We start from the raw sequence: 19,374 nt of genomic DNA, 5'->3' as shown, positions 1-19,374 counted from the left end.
GTTGTGTATTTCTTCTGAGTCTGGCTCCCAGGGCTAGTCTCCTGACACGGGAACCTCCAGGTGAGTTTGAGGTTTGACTCTTCTCTCCCTGCCCCCAAGCTGAGGACAAGATCCTGAGGCAGTAGGACATCCCCAAAGCCCTGTGACCTTAGAGGCCTCGCCTGGGAGCAGGCTGCGCGTCTTTGCAACATACTCCTTTAATAGCAAGAAAAACATCGTCAGAACCCAAGCCGATGCTTTGGTTTTGTTTCGTTATGTTTTGTTTTAAAGTTAGAAGTGCATACCGTTCTAGCTTGGGTTTTTTAAGTTCCCTTCTGGAACCAAAGGGGTGCCTGTCTGCGAAGTCCTACATCCCTCTATTCCGTTTCCCTGTCTGAAGATGTGACTCTGCCTCTGGTTTTCCCTGCAGGGAACGATGTGGGTCCATCATCGTCGAGTAAGACTGCAAATAAGTTTGAGGGACTATCTCAGCAATCGAGGTAAGCCACCCTCCTGCTTTCTCCCCCGGTGGGGATCACGGGTGACTGTTGTGAATTCTAGGAATGGGTTTTAGTGGCAGTCTACCCAAAGTGTGGCCCACCAGCCGGGGCTGGTCGTGAGGAGCTCAGTGTTCACAGTGGGCACGCTCACGTGTCTCATGGCCAGTCGTGCGAGCCGCTCTCGCCGAGTATGTCTGTGAGCGGCACGGCTCTCCTCCATCCAGGGTCCCTGGGGGGGACAGACCCCACTTCCCTGATGTCACAGAGTCTTACCAGGAGGAGATTTTAATTTTAGTATTTTAACAAGTAGCTCTGTTTTGTTACTTTCCCTCTTGACTCCTTTTTGCAGACTTGGGAATGAAGGCAGTCCTCAGGGAAGCCCGACAGCCCAGAGGTTTTCAAACCTAACAGTAGGACTCTCTCCAAGGGGCCCGTCTGTGAGGTTTTCTTTGGCCGTGCTGAAAGCAGCGTTCCTTCCTTCCCTCATTTCACTGAAACGGGATATTTTGGAAGACCTTCTGTGGGCAACATTCACCCAATCCCGACGCAAAGGGTTTTCTCTAGAGGCCCGGTCTGAGATAAAGACACAAAGACACTTCCAGCCCCAAAACCTCGGGGAGAGAGTCCGCTGGCGTGCCGGGGTAGCTTTCCAGAGTTTTATCAAATGAGACAAAAACAAAGTCCTCATTTATTTTAGCACCACTGCCCTGTTTGGTCTTTCCAGCTCCGCAAGATAGGCCGATTACTATTTCCTCGGTTTTACAGATGAGGAAACAGCCCCGAAAGGTTGAGAGGTTAAGTGGTGGCAATGTCAGAGCTGGACTCAAACAGCTGTCCTCCAGACTCTGCATCCCATCGTCCCCTTCCCTCGTGTCCCGCCTGTCATTCCCATTCCATCGCCCGTCCGCCCCCCTCTGGGGGACGCAAACTTCAGCTCTGGGGTCTTCTTCGAGGGGCAGAGCGTCTGACACGTACAGAGTGCTTTTTGAACGGAATCGGGCTGCTCGCACACACGCGCACACGTGCACACAGCGGCGGCCTCGCGTTCGTTTCCGTGAGAAGAAGCCCGGGCCCACAGGCGTTCACTGGTGGCCCAGGGCCCGGGGCCTGGGTCAGGAGTAACCATCGTGCTCACGTCAGTAGCCGGCAGGTGCTTCCCTGAGAAGATGCCAAGGCCGGGAACATACGCTCCAGAGGTGATTGAGGCGAAGCCCTGTGTGTTCACTGTTTCCAGATTCACGGGGACTTCACGGCCCTCCCTGGCCTGGGGCCAGGGGATCCAGGAGCTGAGGAGAGAGCAGTTAGGACCGAGGGTGGTTGGAGGCCAGCGGCTGAGAACACGTGCACTTCATCATCTTTGACTCTGTGTTGTTTGGTTGGCTTGGCTTTCCCTCTTCCTTTAAATGCAGTTAGGAGAGAAAGAGGAACAAGCCAATTCTTAGGACATCATAGGACAGAAAAAGACAAACGAGAGCTTGAAAGGGGCCCTTGGCACAGAGGACTTGGGCGCTCGGCCGCTGTTGCTCTGCAGTGCTCTGGTGTCCTGAGAGTAGCTACCGCCTCTCGCTGAAGCCAACAGGTGCCACCTGCAGCCCGGGCATTTCAGCGGCGGCAGGGGCGTGGGGAGGAACATTCGATTATTTGGACCACCTGGAGTGGGCTTCTGTTCCCGAGAGTTGGGTGTTTTTCCCCACTCGTTGTGTAAGTGCTCCAAGAGGAAGGAGAGCTCGGAGAGCCTGGGGGTCTGAGAACCCAAACGATCTGCTCTGGGGCCATGGAGGATATCAGGGCTCTGGCGATGGACGGAGAGGGATCTGAATTTATGTCCCCCCTCCCCCACCCTGGCCTGCCTTGGGACCCTCTGCTGGTCACTGAAACTCCACAGACTTCAGTTTTCCCTCACCTGGACGTCGGGGCCGAAGACTTAGGTTGAGAGACTGTATCCCGTGAGAGGACTGACTGAGGTTTTGTGGGGACAGATGCTCTGAGTCGGTACTTCTGCGGACAGGTGTCCAGGGGGAAGGGCAGGCAGTTTTCACTTTCACAGGCTTGGCCTTTTCATCCTGTCCTGGGTCCTCCCCGGCCAGGCAAATCTTGAATTGTGGGAAATAGACTGTAATCTTTCGTTAAAGAAATTTTGGAAGGGTTTTTAGAGAATTCACCAAACTCCTGTGATTTCCTTGAATATTATATCATTAATGATATTCTAGCATTTTGAGATCCTAAATGATTCTTATTTATTAATCAGCACCGGCTCTGCAAAGACTGCCCTTGGCCCAAGAGTTCTTCCTAAACTACCTCAGAAAGGTAAGACTCCTCTCTCTCGTGTTCACCTAACTGGAGTATCACCGTGCCCTCCAGGGGACAGGTGTCTCTGTCTCTTTAGTTCATGGCTTGGTCCCAGACGCCTGAAGCAGCACCTGGCAGGTGCCCAGTTAATGTTTGTTCAATGAAGAAGGATATTTATTAACTCCGATTCTGTGGTCAGCAAAACACCATACTTTTCCTAAAAACCACAGTCCTTCTCCAGAAGGCACGCGATCATCCAGGGATGGGCATGCCATTCCTTCCCTTGCACACACGGTCAGAGACCTGGGAACCAGCACCAGCTCTACCGGTCACTCACCATGCAGCCTGGACGGTGGACCCGGAAGCTTCCCGAAGCCTCCAAGTCCTCACTTGCGAATGTGGGCAAGAATGCCTGCTCCGTGAGGCTTCGTGGGGACGAAATGAGATCATGCTTCAGAAAGCACCTCGCTGCTGGGGGGCACAGAAATTCTTCCCTGGGATGGCACCCCTCATGCAAAGCAGAGGGATGCATGCTCTGAGAAGGACAAGAAAGCAGTGTCTCTAAGTGCTGCCTCCTCTCCAAGCAAAGACACTCGGTCCTTTGACCAAATCTTCTTTAATCCTGATGGAGCTTTTCATCCGTAAGACCAGCACGTCCGTCACCTTATCTGCTCCCTCTTCTTTGTTGCCAGCTCCTGCCTGGGAGCTGGGAGAACACCCCCAGACGTGCTTGGTTCATTCTGCCCGTCCTCACCTAGGCCCACAGGCCAGAGGGCCCACGTTAGGTGCCGGTGGAGGCTCAGAGGACTCGTGGCCGCTCCGTGGGTTTCGGTGGCCACGGCAAGACCTTTGACCCCAGAAGTCCAAGTGAGGGATTCGTGGCGGAGAGCTGGGATCCACCCCGCTCCAGAGGTCTTTAGTAAAGTGACATATTTGGAGGCGGGCTGCCCAGGCTCCTGTGTAGTACCAGGGAGTCCCAGGTGGCTGCCAGTTCATTCTCCATGGAACACAGAGGAAGCGTCCCCTGGATTTACGAAGTCTTTATCTCAAGTCATTGTTTAATTGTTGTTGTTTTTTAACCTCGGCCCAGAGGGCTGTCCTGATCCCAGAGAAGTTTGAGGTGTTTCCCCGGCCCTGTCGCCACTCCTCCGCAACCGGCCCCACATTCAGCCCTGCACTCTTCTCTGCCCATCACGCCTCACCACTGATTCCTTCCACCTGCCTGTCCGGCTCCCTTCCTCCTGCACCCAAACCCTGGCGATTCTTAGCCCCTTCTGTGACACCCCACCCTGGCCACTGCCACCTTCTCGCCGTCCCACATCCCCTCCGGAGCCAGAGTCTCCCCGAGTGCTCTCCCTCACCTTCCGCGCCCCTCCTGTGCTGGCTCTGCCCGCTTGACCAGCTCTGGGCTGACTCCACGCACTTGGACGTGCTGGAGAGGCACAGTCAGGACCGTAGAGCGGTCCGAGAAGCGGTCAAGACCGCTGAGCTCACGCGGGCCTCGGGTGCGACCTGGTGCCCTCCATCCGCGGGATCTACTGACTCGCCACCACCTTAGCCCTCCGTCCTTCACACCTCCTGTTCTCCCCGAAACAACTTCGCTTCTGCTTTCTCCATGAACAGGACATAAGCCCACTCCGCCCCATGCTCACCACCACATGTCCCCGGCTGCCTGCACTTGGCACCCAGGAAGCAGCAGGCTGTGTCCTCAGGTGGACCCCATGCTTATGCACTAGCCCCACCCCCCCCAACTCTGGAACGGCGTTCCATGCTCGTGCTCTCTCTCTCTCTCAAAAAATAAGAATAAAAAATTTCTTAGTACTTTCAAATACCCAGTTTACATTTCTAATTATCTCATAAATGCCTGTCTTTTTTTTTTTAATTTTAGAGCTCGAGTGGGGAAGAGAGGGAAATGGGGTGGGGGGGGCAGAGAGAGAGAGAGAGAGAGAGAGAGAGAGAGAGAGAGAATCCCAAGCAGGCTCCACTCTCAGTGCAGAGCCCCACACAGGGCTCCATCCCACAACCCTGGGATCATGACCTGAGCCACAATCAAGAGTTGGACACCCAACCAACTGAGGCCACCCACACACCCCCACCCTTTTTTTTTCTTTAACAAATCATTTAAGACAAGATAGAATGAAATAAGGTCCACATGTTAACACCTGACTGATGTGTCTCTTGAGCGTCTTGGCTCATGGTTTCCCTTGCGTGTCTCTCCTTCTCCGGTGACTTATTGTGGAAGGAACTGGGTTATCTGTCCTCACAGGTTTCTCCAGTTTGCAATTTGCCGACCGCATCCCCATGCAGTCGTTTCAACACGTGCCTGTATTCTCTGGTTCTCCTGTCAGTTGGAAGTGGGACCTAGAGACCCAGTCAGATACAGGTTCAGACCGCAGCAGAGCTACTGCCTGGGGGCTGGGTGTCCTTTTGTCCAGAGGTGGACGCCGTCTGATGGTCTCTCTTTGTGGGAAGCGTGCAGCTGTCAGTGCTCAGAGCCCGGATCCAGTCCTCCCCCCTGTCAGAACCACTCCGCGAGGCCGGTGGCCGGCAGTCGAGTGTCGGCCCAATGTCACACCAGCCTGTGTGCAGCAACCCCTTCTGTTGGGAGTCTGGGCCAGGAGTTTGCAGGGTTTTTCTTCCTCTGCCTCCTGTTCCTCAGTTATGCTCTTAGAAGCCATTCTCAGGAGTAGAATGATCATGGCCAAGGGAAGAGTGTTTAATAGGCCGGACTCTGGGTCATGTTGCTTTTCAAAGGGGCTGTATCCACGTGCTTTCCACCCAGTCCAGCCCATGCGAACCAGCTACACCATAACCTCCCAGGTTTCTGCAAGGAGTGGGGGTGGAGGGTGGACTTCTCATCCCTTTTTTGTTCTTACTGGGCCTCACTCTAGCAGCGTGCTCTCTGGAGTCCACTTTGCGGGGAAAATCAGCTTGTCGACCCTTCAGAGTTAAAAAGGCAGTTCAGAAAGGACTTTTAATTCGAGAGGGGAAAACGCAAAACCAGCTTGGAAATAGAATAGCCAAAGGTGGGGCAAGCTTCCCTAGGGAAGAAACCCCTCATTTTGTTTCTACCTATTACAAAAGTACATGTATTCATTCCAGAAGATTTTCAAAAAATACAACCAAAAAAAGAAGAAAAACACGAATCACCCGAAGTCTTCTATCTGCCAACATAAAAACAATTTGGTATATATCCTTTATTCTGTGCTTTGTTTTAGGTTTCGATTTAAGCTGGAGTTGTTGTTGGTTTTTTTGGTTTTTTTCACACAACAAATCAACAACATTGTCCATAACAAATTACACACCATCCGGCTTTTACCGGCTGCATCGTAGTCCATTGTCTGGTGCCATGAGGGGCTACGTAGGCCTGATCGTTCTACGTCCACACAGCATGAGGCTTTGGCGCTGTGACCGGTGCGGTGCTGAGCATTCAAGCGTGAGCATCTCATGGCCTGGCTTTGATCCTTTTTCTAGGATAGATTCCTGGCACTGGAGCTGCATGGTTTGGGGTTCTCTCTGCCCAGGACTTAGTGTCTGTTCCCCCAGGAGTGGCTCACAGAGAGGCTTGCCACGCCCACCGCCTCGGGGGATCCCCCAGCTTTGCCCCGTCATTGCCAGCCTCTGCCTTGCGCCCACCCCGTTTGTGACTTGCGAGAGAGGAATCTGGCTTGCTTTAACTCTTTGAGCTCAGCCACACCAGCTGGAGCTCAAGGGCCAGCCCTCGAGCAGCGTGCCCTTGAATTTGATTTCCTTAGGAAGGGACGTGGCTGAGCAGGCCATGAGCAGAAACAGCTACGGTACAGCCTGTGACAGTTTACAACACCAGCGTTCATCTTTTATTTCTTTTTTTTTTTTTTAATAAATTTTGAGAATATCTTTGGGAATATGTTGTACTTTTAGAGTAGCGTCCTTAGTTTGACTTTCTCCATGTGCCTTAGTCAGCTACTTCCTTGCTGAATGAATGTCTACTGTGTACTTGGCTCTGTGCCAGGAGCCCGAGTTATAAGAATAAGTGAAAATGGGAACCCTCGCCTCCAGCAACCCTGTCTGACAGTATGATAATGCTCTTTATATAATGCTTAGAGCCTGCCAGGTCCTGTTGGCAAACTCTTGACCTGTACTGACTCATGTTTTAGAAATAAGGAAGGTGAGGCACAGGGAGGTTGTGTAATCTGCCCAAGATCACACAGCAGGTGAGTACCGGGTGGAGTGGCCTTGGACATGTCCGTAGGATCTTGGGTCCTACCAGTAGAGCTGTGGGTATGGTTTGACGAACTGGAATCCCCAGGCGGTGCGGTATTCTGGCCGCAGCCACACAGGGAGTGGGGGGGGGACCTGCCTAGGAAATCCTCCCAAACACATTAAATAGGCAGAAAACAAAGTTGCAAAGTATGTGAAAATGCCACGTAGGGTTTTTAAAAGATACATTCGTAAGTACAAGGACCTGTGTCACCAAAACGTAGCAGAGGTTACCTCGAAGGATTGGGGTGGGTGAGGGGAGAAGCCTTTTCATCTCTTACCTTATGTAGCGTGTGAAACGTGTGAACGTGAGGAATTCATCATAAATTATGAGACAGCCACAGAACAGAACGCAACATTAAGAAGTACATACTGTTGCCAAAGGGACTTTATTGAACTGGCAAATACTCTTCCTAAAGCAGCATATAGATAAAGGCAGATAAACATTTTATCTGTGAAAAACATACAGAAAAGTCCAGGAGGAAATATGACCCAGTACCGTATTTTTTTGTTTATTTATTTGGGAAGGAAGGGGCAGAGAGAGGGGGACAGAGGATCTGAAGTGGGCTCCGTGCCGACAGCAGAGAGCTTGACATGGGGCTCAGACTCCCAAACCTCAAGATCATGACCCAAGCCAAAGTCGGATGCTTAACTGACTGAGCCACCCAGACACCCTGTCCCCTTACTTTAAATGGCTACATTTAGGTGGTAGGCTTGTGGAAAACTTTATAACCTGTTTGTATTATGGTTGCTGTGTGTTTTTTTTTTTTAATTTAAACAGTTATGTTTTTTAAATTCTGGATTAGTTTGCACATCCCGTTCCTACATAACTGAGGTGTGAAATAACACACTGTAATGTGGACGCCTTCCAGGCCTCCAACTTTTATCTTCTAAGGACGGGCAGTGTGTGCCTGGGTCCGGCCCCGGAGCGGGCACTCACTGTCCCTCGGTCCTCCTGGGGACTGATGGATGGAGGGGGCAGCGCTTCCCCGCCTCGTGGTGCCCTCCAGTGACCTCCCTCTCTGTGGTTGCTTCCCACAGTGGCACTAAGGAAAACAGAAACCAGCCATCACCTCTCCCTGGACAAAGCCAACATCCCGCCCGAGATCTTTCAGAAGTCCTCACAGTTGGCAGACTTACCGCAGAAGCCACCACCCGGAGACCTGCCCCCGAAGCCCACAGAACTGGGTCCCAAACCCCAAATTGGAGATTTGCCTCCTAAGCCGGGAGACCTGCCCCCCAAGCCCCAGCTGGGAGACCTGCCCCCCAAGCCCCAGCTGGCAGACTTACCCCCCAAGCCACAGATGAAGGACCTCCCTCCCAAACCGCAACTGGGAGACCTGCTGACGAAGTCCCAGGCTGGGGACGTGTCGCCCAAGGCCCAGCAGCCCCCAGACGTCACCCAGAAGTCACACCCGGTGGATCTCTCCCCGAACGTGCAGTCCCGAGACACCATCCAAAAGCAAGCATCCGAAGAGTCCAACGACCTCACGCCCACTCTGCCAGAGACGCCCGTCCCGCTGCCCAGGAAAATCAATACGGTGGGTAGGCGCCGCGTTTGAGGCTTTCGCGAGCCCGCTGCTGCGCTCCGGGGCCCCGCGGGAGGGCACGTGCTCCAGCGGGCCCAGAAGCAGCACAGGCCTGCTCGCCTCCCCTGGCATCGAGCCAGAGCAGAGCCCGGCGGTCAGGGACACGGGCGTTGCACTCCAGCGGGCAGGCCTCAGGACCTGCCTTCGGCGCACGCTCCGACTGCGTGACCTGGGCCCGTTACTTACCCTCTCGGAGCCTCAGTTTCCCGTACACAGAAAGGAGCCAGTGCAGTCACCGAGCCAGCTCACAGGCAGTTAAGTGCAGTGACAGTGGCACCAAGCTGGCACCTTGCAGACACTCAGCTCTAAGAGCCTGGAGGACCAGAGTCCTCCTCTCCTAGAGTCACAGGAGAGCAGGTTCCGTCTCCGGATTCTGTAGATCTGCTCTCTGCTTCTCGCCGCATCTTCCTGGAGGAGGTGGAGGCAAAACCCAGGGGACTTGCACGTGCAGAACTTGGTTGAAATCTCACACTCCCTCGTTTTCATGAAACGCTTCCTACTCTGTAATATGTCAGTTTTATTCTAATATAAAAATGCTTTTTGCCCAAAAAACCCTTCTTTGGGGCAGGGCTCCAGGAAGATTCAGCATGCCGTTGGTGGGGGGCACTGGCGGCCCAGGCCAAGGAGCACAGTCCCCGAGGGAGCAGAAGGGCCGCCCGCTGCGCGCAGTTCTGCCCTCGCCCTCTGTAAGAACAGCGTTGCAGCAGAAGTGTGTCCCTTCCACCCCGCAGGAGAGGAGGGACGAACACAGCCCGCTGTCCACGGCTTGGAGGCCGCCCTGGGCCGTGTGGCACGTGTGCTCACTCTCCCCGAAGGCAACCTTCCGAGACCCCGGGCGCCGCTGCTGGCCTTGCCGAGTGCAGTTTCTGGCCCACACCACGTGCTTGCACGGTTGTCTGACGCTGTCGTTTCATCCTCCCCGTTGTAAATTCTCGCCTACGGGCCTTGGAGCTGAGACGCCTTGGCCGCCACTCCTCCAGCGTCACCGGCCCCGGGAGGGGCTGCAGAGAGGAAAGGGGTGGCTGAGGGACAGCCCAGAGCATGCAGAGGAGGAGTCAGCTGACCCAAAACACTGAGAGACACTGCTCGGTTTTGAGGGTTTTTTAATGAGAGAGAGAGAGAGACACAGCACAAGCAGGGGAGGGGCGGGGGGGGGGACACAGAACCTGAAGCAGGCTCCAGGCTCTGAGCTGTCAGCACAGAGCCCGACGGGGGGCTCGAACCCACAAACCGTGAGATCATGACCTGAGCCGAAGTCGGACGCCTAACCGACTGAGCCACCCAGGCGCCCCACACCTCGCCTTTTGTAATACTAATTATTTAACGAGCAGGGCACCAGAAACCTCCTTTCGGAGATGATTTCTCTATTTCCATCTTTCTGTTTGCGAAAAACCAGAACAGATAAAAGCCCAAGGGAAAAGTCATCAGACGTTAATACATTGTTGGGAACTGCCTGGAAGCCTCCCACCCAGGCTGCTGCATCCTGGTTCCCCAGCATGTGCTGACTTGGTACTTTGCGTGAGGGGACTGAGAAATGTGTTCATGTCGTGCGTTCAGTCTGCAGAGGATGCACATTCTTCTTTACATCATGTTTCCCGGCACCATTTTTACCCTCTGCTGTCATCTCTGCAAGCTGCTGTTGTGGGTAGGGGGAGGGCAGGGTGCCTCATGGCTTTCGGTGGAGCTGCATTTTGATCCCCGCCCATAATTTGCTCCGTCCCAGAGCTCGGGGAAGAGGGAGGGGGCGCACAGCACCTGGGCGCCTGGCAGACCGGCCTCCCCTCCCACAGGGGAGAAGTCGAGACTCGGGGAGGTTAAAGCCCACGCCGAGGTCTGCGTGTCCTTTTTTCAGCTAAAACCCAGTTTCTTTATTGAAGGGCAAAAACAAGGTGAGGCGAGTGAAGACCATCTACGACTGCCAGGCGGACAATGACGATGAGCTCACCTTCATGGAGGGGGAAGTGATTGTGGTCACGGGGGAGGAAGACCAGGAGTGGTGGGTATGTACCAGGGTGCGGGGGGTAGGGGGCGGGGGGTGCCCGCCCCGCGATGAGGAGCAGCGCCCGGCGCCAGGATCCTGCCGGCCGCCTCGCTTACCCTCTGGTGTGGTCGCTGGGTGTCTTCTGTCACCGCTGTCGTGCTAGGAACAGAGCCGTGGGGCTTCGAAACTGGGTCAGGAGAATTACCGCACGTGTGTGCTTTACCCTTGTTATCATGCCCCCCGTGAGCCGCAGGTATTTGCTGCCGTTTCACTGGAAGAGCTCAGGACCGTTCAGCATGGTAGGCAGCTGGATTCGGGAGCGTCTCTGACCCCGAAGCCCGATGCCCTGCTCCCCAAAACACACCGTCCCGGGCTCAGGCTCGGAGGCCCGCGTCCCTGTTTACCACTGCCCTGTCCCCAGGCTCGGTCCTTAATCCACCCTGCAGGCCTGTCTTTGTAAAGTGGGCCATCAGACCTTCCTCACTTGATTTTAGAGGATTAAGTGAGAATATCTATAAAAATCCCTTTTTCATTAAAACTGCTGCCCAGGTGTCAGAATGGAAAGGCACCGTCACCCTCACACAGCGGCTGTTTGGAGATTCTCGGTGGCTGTAAGGGCAGCCGACAGGTCTATGCTGTCCTGGCTGCCACGGGAGTGGGCCTCCCGTGACAACTGGCCGGAGGCATCGGGGATGGTGTCCTCTGATCGTTCCCAGCATCAGCCTGGAGCTTCTGCTTCCTTGGCAGCCTGCACCCCACCTGCCCAGAGGGACCCCGTTCTGTCTGCTGGGAAGGGACCTGTGGTTCACAGTTGCCAGCAGAGCCTGCTGGGGCCCAGAGCACACGTGTACGTATGCACACACACACACATACACACACACACACACACACACACAGGTGTGTACCTTTGGCTCTTCTGCCTTTGGGCCTGGAGAGTGACTGCAGATTCTCGATCACAGCGGCAGAGATTTTGCTGGGACTGAAGCAGCGACGCTGGGGACCTGGGAAGCGGGGATGCTCTGGGCCTCTGGCAAGTAGAAGCCAGGGTGCTGCAGTGCTGGGAGAACAGAGCTGCTGGCCTGAGTGTCAGGAGTGCTGAAGCTGGGAAGCCCCGGCTGGAGGGATGAGGTGCCTCCCCCCTGCTCCAGAGGGACAAGTGGGGATAGCCCCGGGCCCCTCCTGCCTCTGTTAGGATCGGGCCTCCTCCTGGGGTGGAGCCTGCTAGAGAGTCATGACAAGGAGACGGGCTCTGAAGACCCCGTGGGAGTCACTCACAACGCTCTGTGGCCTCGGATGAGGCATGTCCCTTCTGGCGGCCTGTTTCCTGCTCAGAAAGGGGCCGTGAGTAACCCCTCCCCACAAGGATGCCCTTTGATGATACGGTGATGTTATTACAAGCAAGCGGCGACCAGATCCCTTGCTAAGAAAGTGGTGACGACAGCAGAGGATCCAGAGGGAGTAAGTGGAAAGTTTTTAGTGTCAGCACATCTGCCAGAGCAGACATAAAAATAATGCCGTGCGTGGCACCAGCGATTTCTGATGGACAGAACCCTCTCACGTGCCTGACGCCAGCTGAGCCAGACGCCCGAGGTGAGCAGGTCAGGTCTTACGTTAGCTCCGCCTCCAAGATGAGAAGCCCCACGGCCCAGGGGGGCCCCGGGGGCTGCCCCAGGTCAAAGAGCCGGTGAATAAAGGAACCAGCCCTGGGCTCCCCCCACAGCTCCTGCCTCAGCCGCCGTCCACATTGCGGGTGTTCCGTAGGTGAAAATGAGAGCTGACCTGGTCCCGAAGGCCACCATCCGTCCACTCTCTGCTTTTGTCCTTTAAAGCCAGTGCGTGTTGTCCTCTTTGTTCTGAAGGCTCGTGACAGGATTCTCCTTCATGCAATTAATGGGGGCCTAACTGAGCTAATTAGGAGGTTCTTGCTGGGCACTGTGGCTCACAGGCTCGGGCAGCAGACCGTAAAGTGACCCCAGGCCACCGTCCATCTCAGACCTTATGGGTCTCCTTCCCCCACAGCAGCCAGAACGTGCAGGTCTGGTCCGCAAGCCAGCCCTTCGCATCTGTGTGGGTTTTCGTGTAACCTCGCGAGAGTCCTGAGGAGAAAGGGTCCTTCAGCCCCATTTTTCAGACAAGGCTTAGCAAGGCTTGTGCGAGGAGGCTCAGCGGGAGAGCCGGTTGAGCGCCCCGGTAAGAGCGTGGACTGTGGAGTCTGCAGCCCGTGTGGGACCGCGGGCAGGTCCTCCCGCCCGCGCGCGTGGACGCTCCCCTCCCTTGGGGCTGGCGTGCGGGCGCCGTGAGGTCCCGGAGAAGCGCTGAGCGTGTCCTACCTTCTTCTGTTATTGCTGCACGTAGTTTATTGTCATTAGCGCCCTATAGCTCACCAGGTTGGGGGGCACCCCAGGCCCGTGGGCCGCCTGCAGACTGACGACTCTTTTCTCCCCGCAGATCGGGCATATCGAAGGACAGCCTGAGAGGAAGGGGGTCTTTCCAGTGTCCTTTGTTCACATCCTGTCTGACTAGCAAAGAGCAGGACCTTGAGATTGTCCACATCTTCACGCAAGACTGCCGCCTCCACGTACTCCCGTGCACACGTGTATATAGCTGCTGTTACAGAACGAGGGACTCACTCCAGGGCCACCTCAGGAGGGGAACGTAGTGTGTGTTGTAAATAGTCCGTGGTCTTCCGCCTTCGCCAGTATTAGGGTAGCCCTGGGACCCGGCGCGCCTTACTGGTTTGCCAAAGCCATCCTTGGCGTCTAGCACTTAACATCTCTATGCTGTTCTCCGAGCAAACAGACAAAAACAGGAATATAGCAACTGCTGGCTTCGCAAGGAGAAGTGGTCTCCAGCAGCCGTCGAAAGGCGTAGAATTGACTCGTGTTCCTAACAAAACAGTATTCTCCATTGTGTTACTGAAAATGCAACGTTAGCAGAGAGGTGGGTTCTGCTCTCCAGGTGAAATTAGCTCCATGGCAGGACGGCCTCTAGCGGTCTGTGTGCACGGTTCACAGCCACAAAAACCTACTTGGGTATTTATTACAGAGAAGTGCTCGGGTAAACCTAAGTGTTGCTCCTTCAGCAAAAGAAAATACTCACCGGCCCAAACCCTTTGGTGGCAGTTGACCGTCCCCACCGCCGCGGGCAGGCTAGGCGCGGGCGGTTTATCCTGTCTTACGGTGACGAGTGCCCGCCCCTGAGATATTACCTCATTATGCAGAAATAACATATCCTTCACGACTATTTTGACAAAAGCTTAAAACACATCTGGTGAAGTTCAACTTTCAGGAACCGAGGACCGCCAGGAAACATTAGCCTCTACATTATGCATGCATTTAGAAGCTTACCTGAAATCTGCCTTTTATAAAGGAACAGTACGGACAAGTTGAACTGTACATTTTTTAAACTTGATCGCCATTAAAGCAGAAATTATAAGGTTGCGACAATACCCGTTTCCAGTCAGTCATTTGGCCTTCTCAGAGCGTGAAGCTGCATATCCCGTTATGAATTAGCATCCTCCCGACGTGTTAAAGCACCCGATACACCAGTTTAAATTCATTATTTTGTCAGTTTTGTCCTTGATCAATTTAAACCTGTAAAAGAGGATTCGAGAAGAATTTAACAGTCGGCCCTTCACACGGCTTCCCCCCCACCCCCCCATAGAATCCGGGGGCTGAAGCCAGCCGCCTGTTCCTCCGTGCTTTTGATGACACCCGAGGCGTAGGTGAGGCTCCCAGCCTTACGCCGACTTCAGTAAACCCGTTCCCTTCGAGGCAGGTCGCGGCCGCGTGCTCGGACGCCGCCGTGAACCGGCGCTCTTCCCGCAGCGAGGCTCCCTCCGTGTTCTCTCCGTCCCCGTCGTGGCCGGCAGGCCGCTGAGGGCGCCCTGCGCGCTCGGTCTCGTCCGCCGGTCTGGATTCTGAAAAGAACACGTTCTTTTCAGCGTTCCCCAGTCGGCGGGGCCGCCCTCTGGATTCCGAGGCCCGTGCGTCCTTGCGGCCTCACGTTTGCTTAAACCGCTTTGTTGGCAACGGCGTAGAAAGCCGGTGTTCTTAAGCAGGGAACCTCGGCAGCGCGTGGTTTAGAAACGCTGGTTTCACAGACGCGCGCTCCCGCCCGCGCCCGTGGGAAGAGCCCCCTCGACCACGGCCACAGCGCTCAGTGAGCGGTAGGGAGCCCGGCTCTGCTGAAGGGATCGCCGCGGAAACCCCGAACGCCCGCCTCACAAAGGAACCTTGCGTGAACGCACCTGCACCGCGACTTCCCAGCTGTTCCTGGAAAGTGGTTTTGAGCAGTCGCTGGCCCGGCGGCCCCCCGCGAGCCGCGCACAGCCCGCCAGCGTCGGGAGCCAGGCGGCGCACGGGGCCGTCGGCCCAGGAAGGCGCCGTCCCAAGTCACGGAGCGTCCTGGTTCATTCAAGTACGCGTTCCGAGTTGCATTGAAGAACCGTTCGTCTCTGTGGCCTACGGTATTTTCAGCCGATCTCAAAATAAACTGGTTTTCTAAAAAACTCAAAACCTAGATGTCTAAAATTACACGGAGTCCTTGTCTGTTCTTTCTCCTCCTTCCACAGATGCAGTTGTTTCTTTGGGTTTTTTTCCAATACCTTCTGTGTTTTTCTTTCTGGTTTTTCGATTTCCGTGAGGAATTTGCGTTCTGTCTAATCCAGCTTACCGCGAGACATAGGAAAGCTAGGGACAAGTACCTTTGGTGATCTTGGTCGAGTTTGAACCTTTGTTCTGAAACTCAGCGAGCCACTATCTGCAATTTCGTACATGATATAGTATTTTGAAGGTATGGAACCTTATGGGGAAAAAAAATAGTTAATTAGTTCTTTTTTCCCCCAGAGGGGAAAGTTACGTTCTGCAAATAGCCTGTGTCTTATTTTACTGTTGAACAGCAATTGCTATTTATTTTTTTATTGCCTAGAACTTCTACACGTTGTATAGGAACCCCGTAGTGCCGCTAGATAAATTCCAAACTCTCGTCTGGGTGTTACCACGAGGCATCAGTACACTTGTCATTTCACATGGAGTTAATGTGACCGTTTTTCAGTACTGTATGTGTTAATTTCTACTTTTTTTAATATTTAAAATTGCTTTTAAATAAACATATTCTCAGTTGATCCCAAACATCTGAAATCAAGCCATTTTGTGAGTCGTCCACTCTGTTCCATTCGGAGAGAATCAGGGCTCTTGCCTGGCTGTGCTTTGGGGCGGCGGGTGGGTGGGTCGATAACACGGCCATTCCAGCTCCCGTGTCAAAGCTTTGGAGACAGAAAGATGTCCATCACTTTCCTGGGCTTACAAAACAAGTCCTCTGCATTTTGTCCGCCCCCCCCCCATTCCCACTCCCACCTCCATGCACCCACTTCTCCTTTTTACGTGAAGAGGGGAGAGCCCTGCCCCCCCCCCCCCCAGCAAGAGGCACACACCTCTCAGCTTTACAGAGTTTAAAAAGGAGGGGGGCGCCTGGGTGGCTCAGTCGGTTGAGCGTCCGACTTCAGCTCAGGTCATGATCTCACGGTTTGTGGGTTCGAGCCCCGCGTCGGGCTCTGTGCCAACAGCCTGGAGCCTGCTTCGGATTCTGTGTCTCCCTGTCTCTCTGCCCCTCCCCTGCTCATGCTCTGTGTCTTTCTGTCTCAAAAATAAATAAAACATTAAAAAAAAAAAATTAAAAAGGAGGCCCAGAAAGCCTCACTGCCCTGCAGGACATGCCGCGGCTGGTAAACAACCGAGTCTGGGTCCAAGTGAGTGGTTCTGGCCCCGGTGCCGTCCTAGGATCCGTTGCAGCGTTCCAGCCTGGAAGCAGAGGTGGAAAACGGCTGGAGGCGACAGCACTGAACACTCTCGAGTGTTGGCCTGGCATTCCTTCGGTTTCCTCGTTGGTGGAGGTTAGTGCCTGTCACACACCTAGACCAGATAAAGCCTACAGACGGTGCTGACGGGGAAGATGGGCTTTGGTGTGGACACCAGTGACTATCAGGCTATTTCTGGGACAGGCTAGTGTAATTATCCGGATAGTTCAGGCAAAGGGGAAGCCGGCTTTCTCTCGAATCGGCGCTGCAGTGGTTACATCGGTTCCATATTGTTTTAAACCTGGTAGGTGTCTGTCTGAAATGAACAGGCTTGCTCCCCTCGGAGGCAGCCCCTCCAGGATGCTGCGAGCTGCCTCGGACATTCCTCCCCCAGTGACGCCAGAAACCAGAGGAACTCTGATCTCCCTGCCTTCGGCCCTTTGAACACTAGACGGTTGATGAGCCTGTGTTTCCCGTATGCGCACTCAGTCTCCTGTGCAGCGAAAATCCTCTCGAGGCACATCTTCAGATGAGGAAATCCGCTCATGGGGCTGAAGGGACTTGCTCAAGGTCACTGATGGCAGCAGGGCGAGCCCAAGTCCTTGTGGCCTCGGCAACAGCCTCCTCCCACCCCCACTCCCTGCCCTACTTGTTTCTCCTCTTCCCCAATCCTAGATCTTCCTTCCAGAATGTGGCCTGCGTGGGTAGTGGAGACGGAAATTCTAATTCAACCTCTCCTACTTCGCCCCCTCCCCACATGTGTCCTCACCCACCCGGGCTGGTATCTGACCTTTCCAGGTCTCGGCATGTAGGTAACTCAGGGCCAAGGGGCTCCCCTCTCTGCAGCTGACCGTGTGCTCACTCGCACAGCCCCACGGAGGGGACACGTTGAGTCCGGCCTGTCCAGCAGCAGCCTGGGCTGGAGGGGAGGTTACCTTAAATATCCGAGCTCGTACATTCCCCAGATATTCTCTGTGTGTCGAGACGATGCCAGACCTGTAGTTGCAAAGACGAACCCCAAAGCTCTGTCCCTGAGAAGCCCTCAGGGGGAGGGGGACAGAGAAGCACTGATGACCGTGGGGCCCACCCGGTGGGGGGCGTCCTGGGGCCCTCAGTCTGCGCTCCTGCTACAGGCCCGCACTGACCGAGAGGGTGAAAGGCAGAGAGCTCGCATGGAGGCTGGCGGGAGAGCGATGCTCCCCTACAACGGCTGGAGCAGCGCCCCCCCCCCACCAAGTAACAGGTGCAGCCGCCTGCCCCAGTGACCGCTCACCTGCACTGAGGCCCTGGGGCACGGCCAGACTCATCTCTGTAGCACCAGAAAACCTGGACTGGTCTCCTCCCCTCTTTAAAGACGAGCAGGCTGCAGCTTAGGGAGGTCAAGTCGTAACTGGCCAAGAGTCAAGTTGCTACCGAAGGGCGGGGACCAGACTTGAACCCTGAGGTCAGGGCCCGTGTGGCCGCCAGCCATGACCCCGCGCTGCCTGTGTGCTGCTAGTACGCTCCCTGGCTGCCATTTCTGAAGGGAACTCGGGTCAATGCCACCCCACCCCCAGCCTTCTATGGACAGGTTAGCCCCACAGGCAGGGGTGAACCACGAAGTGCAATGAAGTAGGCGGATCCGAGGGCCCTGCGGGGGAGTATTCCTTAGATCTGCTCTGCAGCGGGGAGCCAGGGGTCGGGCCGGCACGCGGGGGGACCTGGTGCGCGTAAAAGTGACCGGGGAGGCAACAGTGAGCGAGCCAGTGTGTATCTGTGAGCACAGCAGCCCCGTGTGCAAACATTGAAACACTTAAGCTCCTGAAAACAGGAATTAAAGCTCAGATAAACACAGCTGTTTTGCAAAAACCTTACCCCACAGCAAACCCTAGGCAGAGGCTCAGGAGGCCAAAACTCTGACCTGCAAAACCGCCTGGGGAGAAAGCGTGCCGGTGGGCAAGCTTCTGTGGGCAGAATTTTGCATGTTGCTTCATAGGTCCAAGTGGATCTCAGAATAAGCCGTCTGCACGCTGAAAATATGTTAGGGCCAGGTTCTCAGGCTGGGTGGCTAGCATCATCGGGGCGGGTGGGGGGGAGGGCTTCAGTATTCAAGTCAGACTCCGGGGCCCTGTGCCTGAAGATTCGGGGTCGTGCTGAGCCTGCATCTAGCCGGCATCCACAGGTGATTCCCACGCACCAACCGGGGGCACGGTCCCTGTCATCCTCAAAAACGACAAGAACTTGAAACCTCACTTTCCCCAGGGACAGGTAAGAGATCAGAACCACAAATGTACGCAAAGCTCGACACGCAGTTGGTCCTTGCTAGGCATCCCTGGAGTGAGTGAACGCAGGAACCCGGCAAAGGCACCGGCTGTTGGGGGAGGGGGAGGGTCACGTTAGCAGGGGAAGCATCGTGCTTTCAAGGGCGTGGGGAGCACCCACCCCCGCGAGGGCCAAGGCCAGGGAGCCTCTGATCCACATTTGCTCTGCCCACTTGCACTGCATATTGCTGACTCCCACCCAGTAAACAGGCGGCTTGACAATGGACCTCTTTTTATGGTGCACTAAGCCTCAGAACAAAGATTCACAAGAATGCATTGTCCCAATGTGCAAGCTTCGCTCCTGCTCAGCTGGAACCACTTAGAAAACTCAGACACCAGGACTCCCCTGGCCTGCCCTGCCGCCTGTACCAGCAGGGATCTCGTTTCGCGGCTCCAGAGAGAAAGCTCTAGAGGTGACAGAGCAACAGGTGTATATGCCGCCTTTCCTGCTTTCCCTTCCGGGCTAGTGTCGGCGGCCTGGGGTTCACTTTCCCACCTGAAGCCAAGGCCTGGTCTGGTCCGTGCCAAAGTGGAAGGCGCTGGGGTGGCGGGCCAGCTTGCAAGGAGAGGGAAGATAAGGCAGGAGGCAGAAAATAGGAACAGAGTGAAAGTGAGATCGGCTGAGAATCTGTCTACCGAAGCTGAACTTGCCCCTGGACCCGTAGACTCCCCGGGAGAAATGTGTGCTCGCACTGGCCGA

The 19,374-nt window shown here is 55.1% G+C and overlaps 1 protein-coding gene across 8 annotated transcripts in view; it reads left to right on the top strand.

The window, feature by feature from the left end:
- Positions 1-15,709, top strand: part of ASAP1 (ArfGAP with SH3 domain, ankyrin repeat and PH domain 1) — a 348,338-nt gene extending 332,629 nt beyond the window's left edge. For all 8 annotated transcript variants that reach the window (XM_045049608.1, XM_045049607.1, XM_045049610.1 and 5 more), the window contains 5 exons: positions 410-479; positions 2,728-2,786; positions 8,049-8,548; positions 10,474-10,596; positions 13,026-15,709. In XM_045049608.1, coding sequence (XP_044905543.1) covers positions 410-479; positions 2,728-2,786; positions 8,049-8,548; positions 10,474-10,596; positions 13,026-13,100 — 827 coding nt within the window. In that variant the 3' untranslated portion in view covers positions 13,101-15,709. The remainder of the gene's footprint in view (positions 1-409; positions 480-2,727; positions 2,787-8,048; positions 8,549-10,473; positions 10,597-13,025) is intronic.
- The last annotated feature ends 3,665 nt before the right edge of the window (positions 15,710-19,374 follow it).

The sequence above is a fragment of the Felis catus genome, chromosome F2 (assembly GCF_018350175.1).
Source record: "Felis catus isolate Fca126 chromosome F2, F.catus_Fca126_mat1.0, whole genome shotgun sequence".
NCBI lineage: Eukaryota > Metazoa > Chordata > Mammalia > Carnivora > Felidae > Felis > Felis catus.
This window is presented reverse-complemented; position numbering and strand designations above follow the sequence as displayed.